This window comes from Apodemus sylvaticus, chromosome 1 (assembly GCF_947179515.1).
Source record: "Apodemus sylvaticus chromosome 1, mApoSyl1.1, whole genome shotgun sequence".
NCBI classification, from domain to species: domain Eukaryota; kingdom Metazoa; phylum Chordata; class Mammalia; order Rodentia; family Muridae; genus Apodemus; species Apodemus sylvaticus.
This window is the reverse complement of record NC_067472.1, coordinates 49485726-49506417: the sequence shown is the minus strand read 5'-3', so window position 1 is coordinate 49506417 and position 20692 is coordinate 49485726. Positions and strand designations below refer to the sequence as shown.

The 20692-nt window shown below is 36.9% G+C and overlaps 1 protein-coding gene and 1 pseudogene across 1 annotated transcript; both read left to right on the top strand.

Annotated features, from left to right (window-relative positions):
• The first annotated feature begins 5990 nt into the window (after positions 1-5990).
• LOC127695237 (olfactory receptor 5B3-like) lies at positions 5991-6608 on the top strand (annotated as a pseudogene).
• Positions 6609-18022: 11414 nt separating this feature from the next.
• LOC127678081 (olfactory receptor 5B3-like) lies at positions 18023-18955 on the top strand. The gene has a single exon (XM_052172894.1). The coding sequence runs from the start codon at positions 18023-18025 to the stop codon at positions 18953-18955; it is 933 nt and encodes a 310-aa protein (XP_052028854.1).
• The last annotated feature ends 1737 nt before the right edge of the window (positions 18956-20692 follow it).

The window sequence follows — 20692 nt, the reverse complement described above, 5'->3', positions numbered from 1 at the left end:
TATGCCATGAGACTGTTTAAAAATTCAAAAGAAATTAAGCTAGTTTGAAAAGAATAATAACAAACCATGGCATAACACAGTTCCTGCAGTGATATTCATAATACACAGGGAATGTAATGATGTTCTCCCCTGATTCAGAACAAAGAGAATATAGTAATCAACATATATGACATACACTAATGATCCATAAAAAATATCTATCATATATAGAATAATATACTAGAGATCATTAGATTTAGTTAGGGAAGGGGAAAATTAGAACAGAGAAAATATATTAGCTAACCAGGAAAGAAGCACAGAGTGCCAGAAGAATGAACGGACATATGAAGCCTTTTGGGGAGGCAAGCAGGATGTACCCTCTAGACAGTACCAGTGACTTAGAAGGTGATAGATTCTTAGGACTCAATGGGGGCCACCATAGCCAAAATGCCCACCAATGGACAAAGTGAACTAAAGAGTCCACCTCCTGCAGAAAGACAGGGCTTCTAGTGGAGGGACAAGGTTATTAACACTCAGACAAGATTTCTGACCCAGAATTGTTCCTGTCTAAAAGAACTGCAGTGACAAAAAATGTCAAAGAGACTAAAGGAAAGTCAGTCTAGAGACTCTCCCAAATTGGAATCCATCTCATGGAGGGGGGAGGGAGTGCACCAAAGCCTAACATTATTACTGATGCTATGGTGTGCTTCCAGACTTAGTATGGCTGTCTACCCTGAAAGGGTAAGCTGAGAGGCACTATCAGCAGCTGACTGAGACAGATGAAGAAACTGACACCCAATCATTGGACTGAAGACAGGGATCCATACGGTTGAATTAGAGGAAGGACTAAAGAAGCTGAATGCGAGGACAACCCCATAGGAAGACCAGCAGTCTCACCTAATCTGGACCACTGGGAGTTCCCAGAGACTGAGTCACCAACCAGACAGAATACACAGGCTGATCAGAGGCCCCCAGCACCTATATAATAGATGGATGCCTGGTCTGACTTCAGTGAGAGAAGATGTACCTAATTCTTAAGTAAATTGAGGCCCCAGGGAAGGGGAATGCTTGGTTAGAAGGGTGGGGAGCATACTCTAGGAGGCAATGGGGAGGAGGAGTTGGATAAGGAACTGTGGATGGGGGGACATGGTGGGAAGTAAATAAATAAAATACATTTTAAAATTCACTTGAAAACCTACACTTCTTTGTAATTCTTTTTGAGGTTATTCTTTTAGATAGTATAATATATTTACATCATTTATCACTCACCTTTCCTCCATCTAAACTCTCCAATATATGCTTCCTCACACTATGTCAAATTTGTAGCCTATTTTATTACTAATTGTTACTGCTGGTATACATGTACATATATATATATATATATATATATATATATATATATATATATATATATATATGTATATATACATATATATATATATATAAGAACTCCTAATTGTTATGCTTTTCTCTCAGGAAATCTACTTCTTTTCCAGATTTTCTAAGTTGCCTATAGGACTTTGTGTAGCCTTGATACATATGGGTTTTTCCCTCTACACTTTGACAGATCCATTGTCCAGTCATATTGGTAGAACTTTATGGGTAAATTTCTGATTTTACTCAGAAACAGAATCTCATAGCAAACTCCTTGAGAATATGGCTCTTAGAGTGATTCCACATTCTCCTCAGCAATGTTCTGTGAGACTTATGTGCATGAATATTTTGTAGATGTATCTATTGGGACTTGGCTTAGTAAATCTGGATTTTGAGTGATCAGATTTCTGTTTCCATTGAAGGAGAGTGCGGACCAATAGCAGGATATAAATGATCTCGTGTCAGCAATGGTTAAAGCAGAGTGTCATTATTGGAGAGAGAAGTGAAGGAAAATCTATAAGAAAGATGTTTAAAATAACACTAAGTCTGAGAAAGTCATAAGGAATCATACTAGTGACTATTTAACTTAACAAATTGTATAATAAATATATATTGTTTTAAATATTTTTTCTCATATGCGCTGGCAATAGTTTCTCTAAGAGCAAAAGACCACAAAACAAAAACATTAATACCAGACATGAAAAGTTGTGTTTTAGTTGTTAGACATGTATGTTCAGGAGACTATCAATACTAACATATAATGCTAATTCCTTTCACAGCTCCCCAGAGACAGAATGCATGTCATTATTGCTGACAATAGCATGCACATCAGAAATAGAGGCCAAATCTTCTGAGGTCAAACTGAACTGTATGCTCCCCACACTTAGGACTCACTTTCATGATACACAAAGTCATATCACAAGTTTCTAAAGGATGGAGACAATTAAGAGCCCTACCATGGTCTGTCTATGAACCATATTATCCAATATCAGGGTGCATCATTGGCAAGACCATCTTAGCAGTAACCAACATCTCTCTAATTTCACTTAAGACATACTTAACAAGAAGCATACTATGCCTCATATTTAAAAAATATGTTGTGCCTTCATTTTCATTAAATTCAAGCTGGAAAGAACCCAGGTATCCCTCAACGGAAGAATAGATGCAAAAATGTGGTATATATACACAATGAAGTACTATTCAGCCATTAGAAACAATGAATTCATGAAATTCTTAGACAAATGGATGGAGCTCATCATACCAAGTGAGGTAACCCAGTCTCGACAGATCAGTCATGGTATGCACTCACTAATAAGTGGTTATTAGCTTAGAAAATTGGAATACCCAAAACCTAATCCACACATCAAATGAGGTACAAGAAGAACAGAGGAGTGGCCCCTGGTTCTGGAAAGACTCAGTGAGTGTAGTAGTATAAGGCAAAACAAGAACAGGGAAGTGGGAAGGGATGGATGAGTTCCACACCCCTTTCTGAACATTTATGTTTACATTCATAGAAAAACACTATACCTCAGCTTTAACCATAGGAAACTGCTACTTTCAGCCTTATTCAGAGAATTTTCTTTTGGCTATGAATGGTGATGAATAGAGACACTTATGACTGCTCAAAGTTCTGAGAGATTTCAGAGTATGACACAGCAATTTTATGATCTTTCAGAAGCATCTGTTTCCTGGACTTGTTTGTAGTGAACTAGGCTGTCAATGTCAGATATGCCAAAGGAGGGGCTCACTGAGCTTTAGACATCCTTGAACTGTTAGACATTGCTGGATTATGTGTGAAAGTGTATCATATTCTTCAGTTGTGTCAATTCTGGTGAGTCAACCAGGTAATGAGAAATAGTTGAAAACCTCAGATCATTTATGTAGCCCTGGCTAAATTTAATGAGTTCCCAAAGTCATGGATGTACCCCAAAATCATGGGTGTAAGTCGGTTGGAAGGCATTCAAGCTAGGATGGTGTGAGAGTACTCAAAGTTATAACATACCAGACTGAGATTGTCAAGGTGCAAACTTAATAACAGTTATAAAAAGTAAAAAATAATCTCATGCTTACTCACTAATTTACATAATTTCATGTAGCAGTAAAACACATTAATATAAAAAAAACAATTAACAACACTTTTGGTTCCTGAAGACAGGTTAATTGCCTCTTTCCTAGGAAACTTGAATGAAAACTTGCCCTATCTGTATAAATCTCTCAAAGTCCTCTTACCCTGGACTCTAAATCCCAATCTGACTCTGATCACAGAATTTTTTGGAAGGATATCCCAAAGTGCATGACTCAGTGGACATCATTATCCATGAAAGTGATAATCACTCTGAATAAAAAATGCCTTCTACTTACCTAAAGTTTTGCTGTGAAAGTTTAGCAAACATCAAAGACATTTCCACATATAAGACTCACATTAATGCAGATTTCTACTACGTGTATGCCAATTGTGCTGAATAATGAGTTTCATGAATATATTTTCATTTTAAAATTAATTCATTTTTTTGTATATGTCAATATTGTCCTCCTCTTCTAGTGTACCTTTCTCATGGCTTCTCTCTCATTGCCCCCTGCCCTTCTCCTCTGAGATGGAGGAACAATCCACCCCAGGTTATCATCTCTCCCTTGCCTCCCTTAACATATCACTGAAGACATTGATGAATACTCTTGCACTGAAGCCAGATAAGCCAAAGGACAAAGGTGATCTACAGGTAGGCAACAAATCAAGAGATGACATCACTCTTGTTATTGGGAGACCTTCATGAAGACCAAGCTGCTCATCGGCTTCATATATGAAGGGGCCTTGGTCCAGGGTCAATCTCTAGAAGTACAAAATTTTCCAGGTTAGTTTGCTCTGTTTACCTTCTTGTGGAGTCCTTATCATCTTCAGGTCCCTTAATCTTCCTGACACTTTCACAAGACTCTGGCATGCTATCTAAAGTTTGGGTGTGTGTGTCTGCATCTGTTTCTGTCACCTGTTGGCTGAAGTCTCCCAGAGGTCAATTATGCTAGGATCTTGTCTGCAAGGATAGCAGAGTATCATTAATAGTCTTGAAGATTGCTTCTTGCCTATGGGATGGGTCTAAATTTGGGCCAGTCATTTCTTGGCTATTCCCAGATCTGTGCACTATCTTTGTCCAAAGAGCATTTTATACAAAGGACATATTTTAGGTTTAAGGTCTTGTGCATGGGTTACTGTTCCTATCCCTCCTCTAGGAGTCCTGGCTAGCCATAGGAAGTAGCCACTTCAGCATCCATATCCCTACACTGTTCAGAGATTCAGCTGTAGTTATCTCCACAGCCATCTGGCTCTTCCCCCTGTCCCAGTTCTATGGCACTGATATGCCCAGATTGCAAGGCCCCCAAGAGATCACCAGGGACTACAACTCTGATACAAGCATATGAAAGTCTATATTCGAGTTCAGATAATAATTGGGTTAAGTAGAGTGTTGGTGTCTAACATCTTGATTTCTTTATATATTTTGGATATTAGGCCTATATTGGATGTAGGGTAAGTAAAGATCTATTCCCAATCTGTAGGCTTCCATTTAATCCAATCCATTTAATCCCAACCCTTTGACTTACAGAAGCTTTTCAATTTCATTGAAGTCCCATTGATGAATTGTTGATCTTAATTCATCACCCATTTATGTTCTGTTCAGGAAGTTGCCTCCTGAACCATAAATCTGAGGAAATTCTACACTATCTGTTCTACTAGATTTAGTGTTCAATAGATTTAGTGCATCAGCTGACATATCCAGAAACTTCCACTTCACTCTACAAATTGGCTTATGCCAAAAGAAGCAGCAAGAAGTCTCTAGAACAACATCAGAAAATTTTTGGTGCATTTTTCTATAAGAAGTCACAACAAAGGATGACCAATAAAAAATGGTAAGTTGTACCAATACCATCCAGTGTCGTCCATTGTCTCTTGGGTTATATTGATATTCCATCTAAATATGCATTCTTTCATGTGTCTGCTTTTTCAAAATATCCTTTCACCTACATGAAAGGATGTTTTTCAGGATTGGTTCAGGAAACATTATTTCATGTGTCTTCTTTATCAAAATATCCTTTCACCTGTGGCTGCTTCAGGAAAGATTTTATTTCATGTGTTTGCTTTAGAAAAATGTCCTTTCATCTCTGTACCTCAGAAAAAGATCATTTGACATTAAAATAGCTTTAAAATAAAATTTGAAGTTTATTAATTCATAATTTGATGTAGAGAGGAGCCTGAGGAAAAGAAGGTCCAACAACAGACCCAAAGACCTCCAACTCAACGGGAGGTCCCAAGTCCTGACACTATTATTGAGGCTATAGAGCACTCAGAAGAAGGAATTAATCATGACCACACTCCATAAGACCCAACGCACAGCTGAAAGATGTCAGATGCAGATATTTGCACCCAACCAGGGGACAGAAGCAGCTGAACCCCTGTTGTGGGATTGTAGAAGACTGAAAGAAGCTGAGAAGGGCAATCCTGTAGGAGGAACAGCAGCTTCATTTAATCAGGAATCCAGAGATCTCTCAAACACTGGAGCACCAAACAGACAACAGACAATTGGTGCTGATATGAGGCCACCAAAATACATACAGTAGAGGACTGCCAGGTCTGTGTTCATTCAGAGATTATGCACCTAACCCTAAAGAGACTGGAGGTACCATGGAGTTTAAAGGTCAAGGGGGTAAGGGGTGGGGCCATCTATGAATGCTATGCAGCAGTGCATAAACTTCTACATTACATGACCACCATAACTACAAGAACGGACATATAGCTGGTTATAAGCTACTATATCTTAGGTTTTTTAAATGCCTCCACCTACACTGGAGACATGTTCAGTCATTCTGTGAGTCCAGTGTTATCTATCATTTCTTTTGTGATATTCCAGGAGTCATATTTCTCTTTTGCTCTGATAGGCATATTAATGTGATAATTCCTGTTTATATGGTGAGTTTTCTTATATTTTGGATATCATAGTCAAGTAGATATCTTAAATATTCATTTTTATTACTATTCTAAGATTGCATACAGCTGATGGATATCACAAGTCTGTTTGCACATGTTCCTCCCACTTCACTGCAGTTTCTTTTTTCTATGGGACTTTCATCTTCATGCATTTGCAGCCAAACCCAGTTATACCATGAACACAGAAAAAATTGCATCTGTGTTCTATACTATGGTTTTCCTCATGCTGAAAAATGTGATCTATAGTCTGAGGAACAATGTCAAGAGCACATTTAAAAATTAAGGAGTGTATACACTTTTTGATGAGAAAATAACATGTAGGAATACCTTATTTCTACACTATTTGGTATCCCCAATCATAGATTCATTTTCCTCAGATATCCTTTATGTATTGAATTACATTTGAGGTCCACTATGATATTTTGAATGTGGGTTTTTTTTTTGTATATTCAGTAAATGATGTTTCCTAAGACAGAAAACGGTACACCTAAAAATACATTGCTAATTAGAATTAGATTAGTTAACAGTTCAAGAATTCAAAGAAGTTTTCAGAAGATGGAAAGATTTCTCATGCTCAAGAATCACCAGGACTAACATAGTAAAATGGCCATTTTGCCAAAAGCAATCTACAGATTCAATGCAATAGCCTTCAAAATTCTGATTCAATTCCTCAGGCATTGGAAGAGCAATTTTCAACTTCATCTGGAATAACAAAAAAACCCAAGATAGTGAAAACTATTCTCAACAATAAATGAACTTCTGTGAAAATCACTATCTCTGACTTCAAGCTATCCTACAGAGAAGTAGTGATAAAACAACATGGTATTAGTACAGAGACAGGCAAGTAGATCAATGGAATAAAACGGAGGAACCAGAAATGAACCTGCACCTATGACAAATAAAGCAAAATCACCCAGTGGAAAAAAACATAATTAAATTCAAAGCCAATTGGATCAGTTGGACCTCCACATAAAACCAGATACTCTCCATGAATAGAAGAGAAAATGGAAAAGAGACTCCTGAATTTTCCTGAAGAGAACAGTGGTTCAGGATCTAAGATCAACAGTTGACATGTGGGACCTCATGAAACTGCAAATAATCTGTAAGCAAAGGATACCAGTTAATAGGACAAAACAGCAACCTACAGATTGGTAAAAGATCTTTAGCAACCCTACATTGTTAGAGGGCTAATATCAATATATACAAATAACTTAAGTTGTCCAACTCCAGATGATCAAATAGCCCTATTAAAAATGGGGTACAGAGCTAAACAAAGATTTCTCAACTGAGGAATCTCTAATGACCAAGAAGCACCTAAAGAAATGTTCAACATGTTTAGTCATCAGAGAAACGTGAATCAAAACGACCCTGACATTCCACCTCACATGAACATGAATGGCTAGGATAAAGAAGCCTCTGGCAACATCAGATGCTGGCAAGTATATGGATAAAGAGGAACACCTCTCCTTTACCAGTGTGATTTCATTCTGGTAAAACTACTTTTGATATCAATCTGGTGGTTCCTTAGAAAATTGGACATTGTGCTACCTGAATATCCAGCTATACAACTGCTGGGCACATACCCAACAGTTGCTCCAAGATATAACAAGGACACTTCATTCATTGCAGCTTTATTTATAATAGCCAGAGCTGGAAACAACTCAGATGTCCCTCAATGGAAGAAGGGATACAGAAAATAGGCATTTGCACAATGGGGTACAATTCAACTATTAAAAATAATGACTTCAAGAAACTTGCAGTTAAATGGTTGGAACTAGAAAATATCCTGAGTGAGATAACCCAGACCCTAAAGGATATACATAGTATATATTGATTGTGGATATTAATTCAAAAGCTCAGAAACCCACAACATAACTCATAGACTATATGAAGCTTATGAATAAAGAAAATTATAGTGTGTATACTTCAATCCTTCTTAGAATGAGGAAGAAAATTATCACAGGATCTAGAGGGAAAGAGGGACCTGGGAGAGAGATAAATGGGAGGGAAAAGGGAGCAGGAGCAGGTATTAGAAGAGAAAAGAGAGAAGTCCAGAAGGTCAGGAAAATTAATTGAAATATGCAGTATTCGAGAAGGGGCAAACCACTAGAAAGTCCAAGACTCCAGGAAAGCAAGAAGTTCCTAGAACTCAACAGGGATAGGATTACTGAAATTGCCAACAAAGGAGATGTAGAACCGATAGAGGCCATGTATAGTAGATAGCCATGGCCCCCATTTGAGGGATGGGGCTGCCTACCCATCTCAATGTTTTTAACCCAGAATTTTTCCTGTCCAAAGGAAATACAGCGACAAAAACTGGAAGTGCCTTCCTGAGAAAGCAGATAGGGATCCTTTCTATCTGCCGACAACAAACCCAGATACTATTCCTTATGCCAAGAGGCGCTTGCTGACAGGAGCCTGGTATTGCCATCCTCTGAGATGCTCTTTAGCACCTGACTAATATAGATGCAGATACTCACAGCCAAGCATCAAACTTATCCTGGGACCACAATGAGAGAGTTAAGGGAAGGATTGATGAAGCTGAAAGGGATTACAATCTCATAGTTAGGACAACAATATCAACTATTCTGGATGTCCCTTGGATCTCCTGGACTAAATTACTAACCAATGAGTATCTGTGGCTGAGTCTATGGCTGCATATACATATATAGCAGAAGACTGCCTTTTCTGGCATCAATCAGAGGGAAGGCCCTTGGTCCTGTGGATGCTTGATGTGCCAGTGTGAGGGGATGCTAGAGAAGTTAGGCAGGAGTGGGTGGGTGGATGGTGGGAGTACCCTCTTAGAGGCAAAAGTGAGGGGGATTGGATGTGGGGTTTGCATATGGGAGATTGGGAAGGGGAACATTTCAGATGTAAATAAAATAACAAAAACATAAATATCACCTGTCACTTTCTCTAGCCTTCACATATAATTCAACGAAAGCACGGCTTGGTTCTCATATGCATAAACTGTGACTGATGATTCATTTACTCATAAAATCTAGTCATTACAAGGGGGAATTTCTAAGATGTTAATAGAAACAAGTACTTATTTTATGTAGTTTGGTGTTAAAGTGGGTCCTGGACAAGTGGAGTGGGGACTATTCCAAAAACTATTGCCTGTCTGTAGTGTTTGTTATTTTAGCTCAGATGCATTGTTTGGCCTCAGAGCGAGAGGTTGCACCTATTCCTGAAGAAACTTGAGTCAGGATTGGAGGATACTTAGGGGAGCCCTCACCAACTCAGAGGAGAAAGGGGGGATGTAGGGGGATGAATTGTGGGAGGATGCCTAGAGGAAGAAATTTAGTGTGGTGCAAAGTGAGTACATAAAAATATAAAGAAAACAAAACACACACAAAAAAATCAAATAAACAAAACAAAAGCCCCAAACCCTAGATTTTAACAAACCAAGTAATCCAATAAGATAGGCTATAGATATAAACAGATAATTCTCAGTTGTTGACCTTCAAATTGCTGAGAAGCACTTACATAAATGTTCAACATTCTTAGCCATCAGGAAAAGTAAACGAAAAGCCAGTTTAAATATTCCATCTTTCACATGTCCAAATAATTAAGATCAATACCACAAGTGACAACTCATGTTCATGAGGATGTGGAACAGAAGGAAATAATGCTGGCAGAAGTGAAAACTTGTATTGTTACTATGGAAATCATAAGACAGTTCATCAGAACTATCACAAAATTTTGCTATACCATTCTTGGGCATATACCCAAAAGACTCAACATTGTATCACAAGGGAGGGTCTTGATCAATTGTATTTACAGTAGCTTTATAACAATAATCAGAAACAACAAACAACCTAGATGCACCTCAATTAAAGAGTGGATAAAGAAATGTGATATATTCACACAATGGAATATTACACAGCTGCTAAAAATTACATCATTGGGATTTTTAGGCAAATGGATGGAGCTAGAAAAAACATTCTGAATGAGGTAAACTAGATCCAGAAAGGCAAAAATGGTAAGCATGCACTAATAAGAGGATATTATCTGTTAACTAACAAATAACTATGCTACAATACATAATCTCAGAGAGGCTATGTAACAAGAAAGAATCTCAGGAGTATGCATAGATATCCCTGAGAAGGAGAATCGGCACAGATTTTATGTTGGACTTGGATTAGGTGAACATTAGAACAGAAGAGATCAAACGAATGAGGAAGGCATGGAAGGAAAGAGTAGATAGATGGGGATAGACATTTCAGCATATGAAAACCTAGTGCAGTATATGAAGATGACCCTAGTGAGGACCCTATTAATAGAGGGTACAGAGCATGAACCAGTCATCTTCTGTAACCAGGCAAGGCTTCCAGTGGTGAGACTGAGACTCCTTCAGTCATATTACTTTTGACCAACAAACTCCTGTCTGCAAAATGTGCTGGGCCAATGGTACACAGAACTTGTGGGAGTAGCCAATGTATGACTGTTCTAACTAGAAATCAATGCTATGAGAAAGAGCCCATTCCTAACACTGCTTGGATAGTCAAGGACCAGAATCTAATGGTCCAAAGACTTCAGGTAGAACCAAACAATTCTGACTTTAAAAAATGAAAAGATATTTATATGTGTGTATGGGTATGTGTATGTGTACTTTTCTCTTTGTACATCTGCATGCCAGAAGATGACATCAAACAGTTGTAAGTGTCATGTGGATGTTGGGAACTGAACTCAAGAACTTTGGAAGATCAGTGAATGACCTTACCCACTGTGCAATCAATTCAAATTTTCAAGAGGTGGAAAAAACAAAATTGTTCCTCATCATATTCTACTATACTTAAAAACTGGTATCTAGGCTAATTGTCATCAGAAAGGCTTTCTCTCGCAGCAGATGGGAGCAGATGCTGAGATCCACAGCATCTGGGAATTTTAGGTGGACATCAGGGAATGTGGCAGAATAGGGGAAGAGATGATCATAGAAGCCAGAGGAGTCTAGGACACCACAAGAACATCACCCACAGAATCAACTAAGCAGAGGATATACAGGCTCTGCTTAGAATGAGGAGGCAATCTTGTGGCATGCATGAGCCTAAATCAGGTCCTTTGAATACATATTGTAGTTGTTATCTTGGTGTTTTTATGTGGGCATCCTCAGGATGAGACAGTGACCTGAGATAACAGAGATTCTAAGAATCAATGGGGGGTGTCCTTTGCTGTGCCTCACAGAATGGAGGATAAAGAGCCAGAAGAGGCCACCTCTTTTAGCTAGACTGGAACCCCAATGGAGTGATAGAAATACTAACCTACCTACCAAACTTTTGATCTGAACTTTATTCTGCTCTTATGTTTTTTTTTTTTTCTTTCGGTTTTTATTCAGGAGAACCAGTATATATGACAAAACAATTCCTGACTTTATAAAATTGAAATGAACTTTCAAGGACACTATTATACTGTTACTGTCCTCTTTAGGCGAATCTTTTTTTTTTTTTTTAGAAAATTAGATTCAAAAAAAATTCAAATGGTGTCCCTTTTCTGCATTACACCTTTGAAAACTCTCTATATGATCTCCTCTCCCCTGCTCACCCACCCAATTTCCTGACTTGCATTCCCCTATTCTGGGGAATCAAGCCTTCACAGGGCCAATGTTCTCTGCTCTCATTGATGTCTGAAATGGTCATCTTTTGCTACATATGTAGTTGGGCCATGGGTCCCTCCATGTGTACTCTTTGGTTGAGGGTTTAGTCCCTGGGAGCTCTAAGAGTACTGGTTGGTACATATTACAGTTTCTTATTATAGCAGACAGTATTCATTAGTAAATATTTTAATGTAAAACCAAAAAAGTAACAGACTATTGAGGTTAAAATAATTCCTCACAAAGTTCTAATATTTATGCAAGGAAAGCAGCTAGCTCCAATATCTCTCTAGGCAAGTAGCTAATGAAATGAGGTATTCTTTGTTTAGCTTGATGTTGGCTATTGGCTTGCTTTTATTATATTTAGGTATGGGCCTTGGATCCATAATCTCTCTAATACTTTTAAAATTAAGGGGTGCTGAATTTCATCAATGGCTTTTTAAACATCCAGGTGATTATTTTGTTTCAATTTAATTATGGATTTTTGTATATTTAACCATCCCTGAATCTCTGAGATGAGGCCTACTTGATCATGACAGATAAGGTTTTGTATATCTTCCTAAACTCAGTTTGGGTATAGTTTCTTGAGTAGTTTTGCAGCAAACATCATAAGAGAAATTAGTCTCATGTTCTCTTTCTTTTTTGAGTCTTTTTATGGTTAAGGTATCAAGGCGACTGTGGCTTCAGAAAATGAGTTTGGCAGTGTTCCCTCCATTTCTGTTTTGTGAAATAGTTCAAAGAGTATTGGTATTACCTCTTCTTTGAAAATAGGTAGAGTTTTGCATTAAAAATCATCTGGCCATAGGCTTTTTTATGGTTTTGAGACTATTAATAATTGCTTCTATTTCTTTCAGAGATATCAGCATGTTTAAATAATTTTCCTGATCTTGGTTTAACTTCGGTATGTTCTGTCTCTCTAGGAACTCATCCATTTTATTAAGATGTCCCAGTGTTGTTCAGTACAGCCTTTTAAAGTAAAACCTAATGATTCTTTGAATTTACTCAGTGTCTGTTTTTATGTCTCCCTTTAATTTCTTATTTTGTTTATTTGAATATTGTCTCCCTGTTTTTTCATTGTTTTGGCTAAGGATTTGTCTATTTTGTTGATTTTCTCAAAAAAAAAAAAAACAGATCTTGGTTTCTTTGATTCTTTGTATTGTTTTCTTTGTTTATAACTGTTTCATTTTGGCCATTATCTGATTATTTTCTACCTTCTACTCCACTTTGCTTCTTTATTCCTAAGCTTTCAAGTGTACTATTAAATTTATTTATTTATTTCACCTTTTAATTATATTTTCTTGCATAACATTAAGATATTTAATTTTTCTTATTAAAAGAACTCTACCTGTTTGATTGTATTTTCTAGTATTTCCTTAAGGGATCTATTCATTTATTTTTAAAGGCATATGTCTTCTTTGTAAGACTGGATTAAAGGTCATTTCCTGTCCTTTTGTTCTGCTCATATATTCAGGGCTTGCTCTAGTAGGATAGCTGTACTCTGAAGTTATGGTTTTGTTTTGACATTTGTTGATTGTGTTATTTTGAGGACCTTTAGCCATCTGGATGGCATTGGTCACTGGATATTCCTTTTGTAATAGGGCATGGGAGGGGTGTTAACCTTGGTGGTACTGGTGTAGCAATCCTGTTATAAGTATCTTTGGGCTGTATTTTTGAGGATCTGCAGGTCTGTGTGGTTCATAATATTAGTCTGTATGGTTCTGGAGATGCAGGTTTGATGAAGGTGGATAGAGAAGTGGTGGGAGAATGATGATCAGCCTGGGATTTCATCCTGCTCAGAGCAGCTTCCTTGTTCCAGCGGATCCAGTAAGAAAGGAAGATGAGTGGTGAAATGGACATTGACATGTATTGTTTAGGATTCACAAGTATACTGTAGGTGGTCAGAGAGGTGTGTGGGAGCAGAGGGATGAAGGTTCCCATGGGACAGTTGGCTGCTAATGGCAGGTTGGTTTTGCTTCAGAGGAATCATCAAGTAGGGAAGCAGCGTCCATGGTTCTTGATGAGAAATCCTTTATTATTCTCTCTAAGAACCATTTTTTTTTTAAATAAGTGTAACAAGCTGTGTGTTTCTTGATGTTCTGCGAGAATATATTTAACATTCAGTGGTGTCATCGTGTGTGTGTGTGTGTGTGTGTGTGTGTGTGTGTGTATGCGCCCGTGCATATGTAGACATCCTTATTAGCATGTATATGACATTGCTTGGGATAGATTTTCTCATCTTGCAAATTTCCATTTTGGGACATATTTTAAAATTTCTTTGTGATAATGTTTAATTGAAAGCACTAATCTATCTCTTGTTGTCAGAAATTATTCCCAGAATTGAAACGAAATAGTAATATGTGTGAATTAAAGAGGAAAAGTATTTTCTGTAGAAGGAAGATTGCTTGAAGAAGGAATGAAACCAGAATGAAGAGGTGTAAGAGGATATAAAAATGGACTGGGAGAAATGAGCCAAAATAACAAAATTCTATACAGATGCTTATTACTTTTCAATTAATTTCAAATAAATACTGAAGTCATCTTTTTGTTTTTGTTTTTGTTTTCATTTTTGTTTTTGAGACAGTTTTTCTCTTTGTATCCCTGGTAGTCCTGGAACTCACTCTGTAGACCAGTCTGACCGTGAACTTAGAAATATGCCTGCCTCTGCCTCCCAAGTAGTGGGACTAAAGGCATGTGCTACCACTGCCTGGCTAAGGCAATTACTTCAAATTTCAGAATGACTGCAAATGTAAGTAAAATGAAAGAATAATTACAAATTACAGATTCCAAAACCAATTAATTATATACAATGCAAATAGATGTGTGCATACTAGAGCAACCAATGAGTTTCCCATGGGTTATTTAATTGCTTCCTTTCAAACTGTTGGGGTGATACATCAGATAGTTTCTTGGAGGAATTCTCTAGAGCTTGCTAGGTTCATATAATCTGTTCCATTTTGCACACAGTAGACTCTGAAAATCAAATACAACTTTATAACAGAGATTTGAAGAAATAAACTTCATACCATACTTCATTCATCAACCTTTTTATTTAAAAAATAATAGTTAACCATAAAGCCTTCTGATCAGAAGTTAACTAGGAGCCTCAAGCAAGGTGAGAGAAATTATTCAAAATAAACTTTGCATTGGTATACATTAATATTTTTAACATCTTCTTCAGAATTTATGTGATCTCCCTTATTCAGGCTTTACAGGTGGAATCTGCAAAATATGTGACAGTTATGAAATTACCTACAAAGCAGAAAGAATTATTGTCAATTTATACACTGAACCATATTAATGCTACTTCTTCACTTTTCTCTGCACAGATTCAAAGTCATTTGAATACAACATGAGTGAGTTTGTGTCTGTAATAGCTCTTAGGCCACATTCCATTTCCTTTATATCAGACTGACTCATCTGGGTGAATTAACTTTTCCTTTCAAGCCAATTGGTAAGCACAACTATATAGTAAGAAGTATAATTCATGTCAGTCCATGTGAAGATACATCCACTGTGACATATTGAACAGTGAAAACATTATTTTTGGTAGTTCTCAGTGAGGTACATGCATAGAGAGACTTTTTCATACTAAGTAATTAACAGAGGGGTTCTATGTGACATGCAATGCTAAGAATACAAAACTGGGCAGGATAGCACTGACATATTAGTTGATGATATGTAGTTAAATTTTGTTCATGTATCATAGGTGGTTCATAGTAATTTATCAGCATAATGAAAACAGGAGAAGATTTTGAATGATAAAAATTTACTAAGTACTTTAACAGACTCAGACTTTGCCTTAACCTTTTCATTAAAACCATAGATCTACTGTGGCTATAAGTATTTTAAATAAGTGTTATCTTTAGACTCTTCACTCTTCATATAGGTATGACTATTTTTCCTGTTATCTGGTTCTGCATCTAATTTTTTCCTTGGTACCTTTAAAAAATTTCCTTGCATTCACTGTATCAACAATAACAAAATATCTGTTGGGCAAATGGATGTTTATAGAACAAGGGTTAAAAAAATATCTAATAAGCCATCTTGGAAAGAATTTGTCTTTATTGCTGAATCAAGACTCTACCTAGGCAATTAACCATGGCCACCATGTTGACTATTTCAGATAGTGTGCAACAGCTTTTGTTCTTAAACATTACTTTGTATTGTATTTGGAATTTTATCTTTGATTACCATTTGCCGAAATCTCGTAACTTCTTTTTCAAGTCTTTATTTCTTTCACTGAAGTGAAATTCACTTTAGTTTTGCTCTAATGTATTTTTTAAAATACAAGTTTAGGGAAAAAATCACTTACCCTTTGTTACAGTAATTAAAGTATTGGGCTTTTATTTCATTGTTTTTATAATAAAATTTGCCATTTTCTTTTTTTTTAATTTTTTTTTATTTGATATAATTTATTTACATTTCAAATGATTTCCTCTTTTCTAGCCCCCCACTCCCCGAAAGTCCCGTAAGCCCCCTTCTCTTCCCCTGTCCTCCCACCCACCCCTTCCCACTTCCCCGTTCTGGTTTTGTCGAATACTGCTTCACTGAGTCTTTCCAGAACCAGGGGCCACTCCTCCTTTCTTCTTGTATCTCATTTGATGTGTGGATTATGTTTTGTGTATTAAATCAGAGATAATAAATGCAATCTTCTTAAATCAGTTCTTGGTTGGTGACAGATGTGAAACTCTCATACTTTATTGAGTTCAGAAATGAGATGGTAGGTATGGTTTTGTGAGATATTGTTTTCCAGTTACTCAAGACTTGGTTAACAGGTGGACAAAAATTTTTATTTAAAAAAAATTGTTGACAATATTTTAATTATGTTTTCTCCCCTCTCCTATCTTCTCCCAGATCTTTCATATACACAGACTTTTGTGTGTCATCCTTTCCCTTTGAACACACACACACACACACACACACACACACAATCAACCATCCAGAAATTTAAAAGACAAATAATGCTCGAAATCTAACAGCTAAACAATAAGTCTACTAAAAATGATGGCATTTATTTTATGTACTACTCATGGGCTTGGGACCTAGTCTGCATTGTCTTTGATATACCAATGAGTCTGAGACTGCATTGGGGAAAAGTGCTTCTCCTTTTATCAGAGTGTATTTATTGCAGATTACTTCATTGTTCTTGTATTCACTTCCTCTCTCAGTCTTTTCTGCCTCATCTGGCTTAAAAATCTGTAGGTCTTATGTATATTGCCATAGTGTCAGTAATTCATATTTATCATTATTATGTCCAGTTTTATCAGGAAGACACTGTTTTTTGGGAGTCATCCATCTTTCTGCCTGTTGCAATCTTCCCACATAGTGCCTATAAACCTGTTGAATTGTGTTAGATAAAAGTTTTCTATTGAGTAGGAGGTGTGTGAAACTCTCCTACTCTCTGCACACTGACAGACACTACTTTCTTTTTATAATTAATTGGTTACTTTATTTATTTACATTTCGAAGATTGTCTCCTTTCTCCAGTTCCCCTCGGCAAATCCATTATCCTCTCCCCTTCCCATTTTCCTCTAAGAACCTTTTTCCCCCATGCACCCACCCACACCTGACTCACAGCTCTAGTATCCCTCTTTGCTTGGGCAACAAGCCTCCACAAGACCAAAGACCTCCCCTTTTGAGAGGTTCCCAGGACCCAACATGGATGACATTAGCAGAAATACCCAAAGGAAGGGATATAGAGCATGAAGGGATCACCTCTAATAGATAGCATGGACCCCAGTTAAAGGATGGGGCCACCTGTCCATCTCTAAATGTTTAACCCAGAATTTTCCTTCTCTAAAGGATATACAGGGACAAAAAATGGAGAAGATACTGAAGGAAATGGAGAAGATACATAAAGGAAACTTTATGTAATTTAAAGTTACATAAATTATTTATCAAAATATCTAGATTTAGAAACAAGTGATCCTATATGTAGCTAGCACATGAAATTTACATCAATGCCAAGGGTATTGTAGAGAATATTTTTCTAATCAAGTAACTACTGTGACTGTCTATATAATTTGTTTATCCATCTTAATTTTTAGTTTGTTAACATACTATTCATTCCTTTCTCAATATTGAAGAGCATTGCGTGTTTGTTAATGATACCACTGCAGAACTGGACAGACGTGACACAGTTCATTCTGTTGGGACTCACTGATGATCCAGGCCTGCAACTTCCCCTCTTCATCATCTTTCTCCTCATCTACATCATCACCCTGGTAGGGAACTTGGGGATGATCTTGCTAATTCTCTTGGACTCTCGGCTCCACACCCCCATGTACTTTTTCCTTGGTAACTTGTCTCTGGTGGATGTTTTTTACTCATCAGCTATCACACCAAAAGTCATGTCTGGGCTGCTATTCGGAGACAAAATCATATCCTTCAATAACTGTGCTGCCCAGATGTTTGTTTTTGCAACCTTTGCTACTGTGGAAAATTACCTTTTGGCCTCAATGGCCTATGATCGCTATGCAGCAGTATGTAAACCCCTACATTATGCTACCACCATGACTCCAAGCATATGTATGCATCTGATCACTGGCTGCTATGTTCTTGGTTTCTTGAGTGTCTCAGTGTACCTTGGAGATACATTCAGTCTCTCTTTCTGTAATTCTAATGTAGTCCATCATTTTTTCTGTGATATGCCAGCAATCATGGCTCTCTCTTGCTCTGATAGGCACGTTAATGAGCTAGTACTTATTTATCTAGCCAGCTTCACTCTCTTCTTTGCACTCACAATAATATTAACTTCATATATTATAATTTTTATAACAATCTTAAAGATGCACTCAGGAGCAGGACTTCAAAAGGCTATTTCCACCTGTGCCTCCCACTTTACTGCTGTTTTTATTTTCTATGGAACAACAATCTTCATGTATTTGCAGCCCAGCTCTAGACATGAAATGGACACTGACAAAATTGTGTCTGTCTTCTACACCATGATCATTCCCATGCTGAACCCCTTAGTTTATAGCCTGAGGAACAAAGAAGTCAAGACTGCATTCATGAAAGTGGTTCTAAAAGAAAAATAATCATTATGATAACTTTAAATATTTTGGGAAGTAATATTAAAATTCTTATGACAAATCTACATATAGTAGATTATTTTTAAACTTATACTAGTTTGTAATCTGAGTGTTTATTTTTGCCTCTGCATATCAATTTGTCCTGCAAATGAAGGTAATTTATATTTAGAAACATAATATGGGATTTAGGATAATTTTGAATTTTTGTGTTTTATTTGACAAAAAAATTTTACCATTTTTGTTACATTCAATTATTTTCTTTTAACTTTCTTTTTCTGGTTTATTGTGAATGTTAATAATTATTGTCATTTTGACTGATGGAATTTTTTGAGTCCACAATGAAATACACCTCTGGAGATATTAATCTTGAATTGACTCTCTACAACCTATGATTATATGCTTTACTTATAATTCTACTGAAGTTTGTATATTTCAGTCACTAAGTATATTTAGTAAAATATCTTGGTGTAGTGGGACTGTGTATAAATTTTTTAGAGTGGGAAAATATTAAGTTCACTGAGTTATAATTGTTCAAGTGTAAAAGCTGATACTGCAGCTGTACAGGATACTGTTGGAGCATTGCCAGGAAAATCAAAATAACTTTACTTTTTATTCATTGACAAGGATGGAAAAAATGCTATCAGTATATCTGCAAACTCAGTACTTGAATACATATTGATTCCTAGAGCAATGCAACCATAACTCAGAGAAGAGCTATAATTTGAGTCAGCAATTGATTAAGTAAACTTAATAATTCTCTTTTAATTTCCAAGAGCCATTGTTTTTCTTTAGAGGCTAAGATGATGATCTAAATAGTACATAGTGAAATTACATATCCTTCTTCTCTTAAGATCTGAATAGAAGCACCAACTTGTGCAAACTTCTATGACTATTCCAGATCTCTAGACTCCCTGGGGCCTCCAGTCTCTTGAGGGTTAGGTACATCTTTGCTGACTGAACCCAACCTGGAAGTCCTCTGCTGTATATTTGTTGGTGACCTCCTATCAGTTGGCTGTTGTATACTGTCTCGTTGGTGGTCTGGTGTCTGAGAGATCTTGGGGGTCACGGTAATTGAGACTGCTGGTCCTCTATAGGATCACCCTCCTCCCTCAGCTTGGTGTGTTTCACTCTAACCAAAGAATTGGAATAGCTGTATGACAGAACTTCAAGTCTCTCTAGAAAAAATTTGAAGATGTCAGAAAATATTCCATGCTAGTGGATTGGTAGAACTAATATAGTAAAAATTGCTATTCTACCAAAAGCAATCTATGTATTCAATAATCCCCATCAAAATTTTCACATAATTCTTCAAAGATATGGTAAAAGAAATTCTAAATTTCATATGGAAAAACAAAAAAGCACAGAAAAATGAAAACAATTCTATATTGGGCATTTTATCTATTAACATTTCAAATATTCCCTTTCCTGGTTTCCCCTCCTGAATACCCCTATTCTATCCCCCCTTTCCTTGCTCTATCTAACATCCATTCACCCCCACCTCACCATGCTAGCATTACACAATGAAACTGAGCCTTCATCAAGGGCCTCTCCTCCTATTGATGCCAGAAAATTCCATCCTCAGCTACATATAAGACTGGAGCCAGGGATCCTTCCATGTGTACTCTTTGGTTAGTGGCTTATTCCCTGGGAGCTCTGCAAGATCGGGTTTGTTGGTATTGCTGTTTTTCTTATGGGTTTGTAAAGCCCTCCTGCTCCTTCAGTCCTTTCTCTAATTCCTCCATT

Excerpts from the sequence above, each read along its gene's own strand:
- LOC127678081 (XM_052172894.1), top strand. The coding sequence starts at position 18,023 with ATGATACCACTGCAGAACTGGACAGACGTGACACAGTTCATTCTGTTG.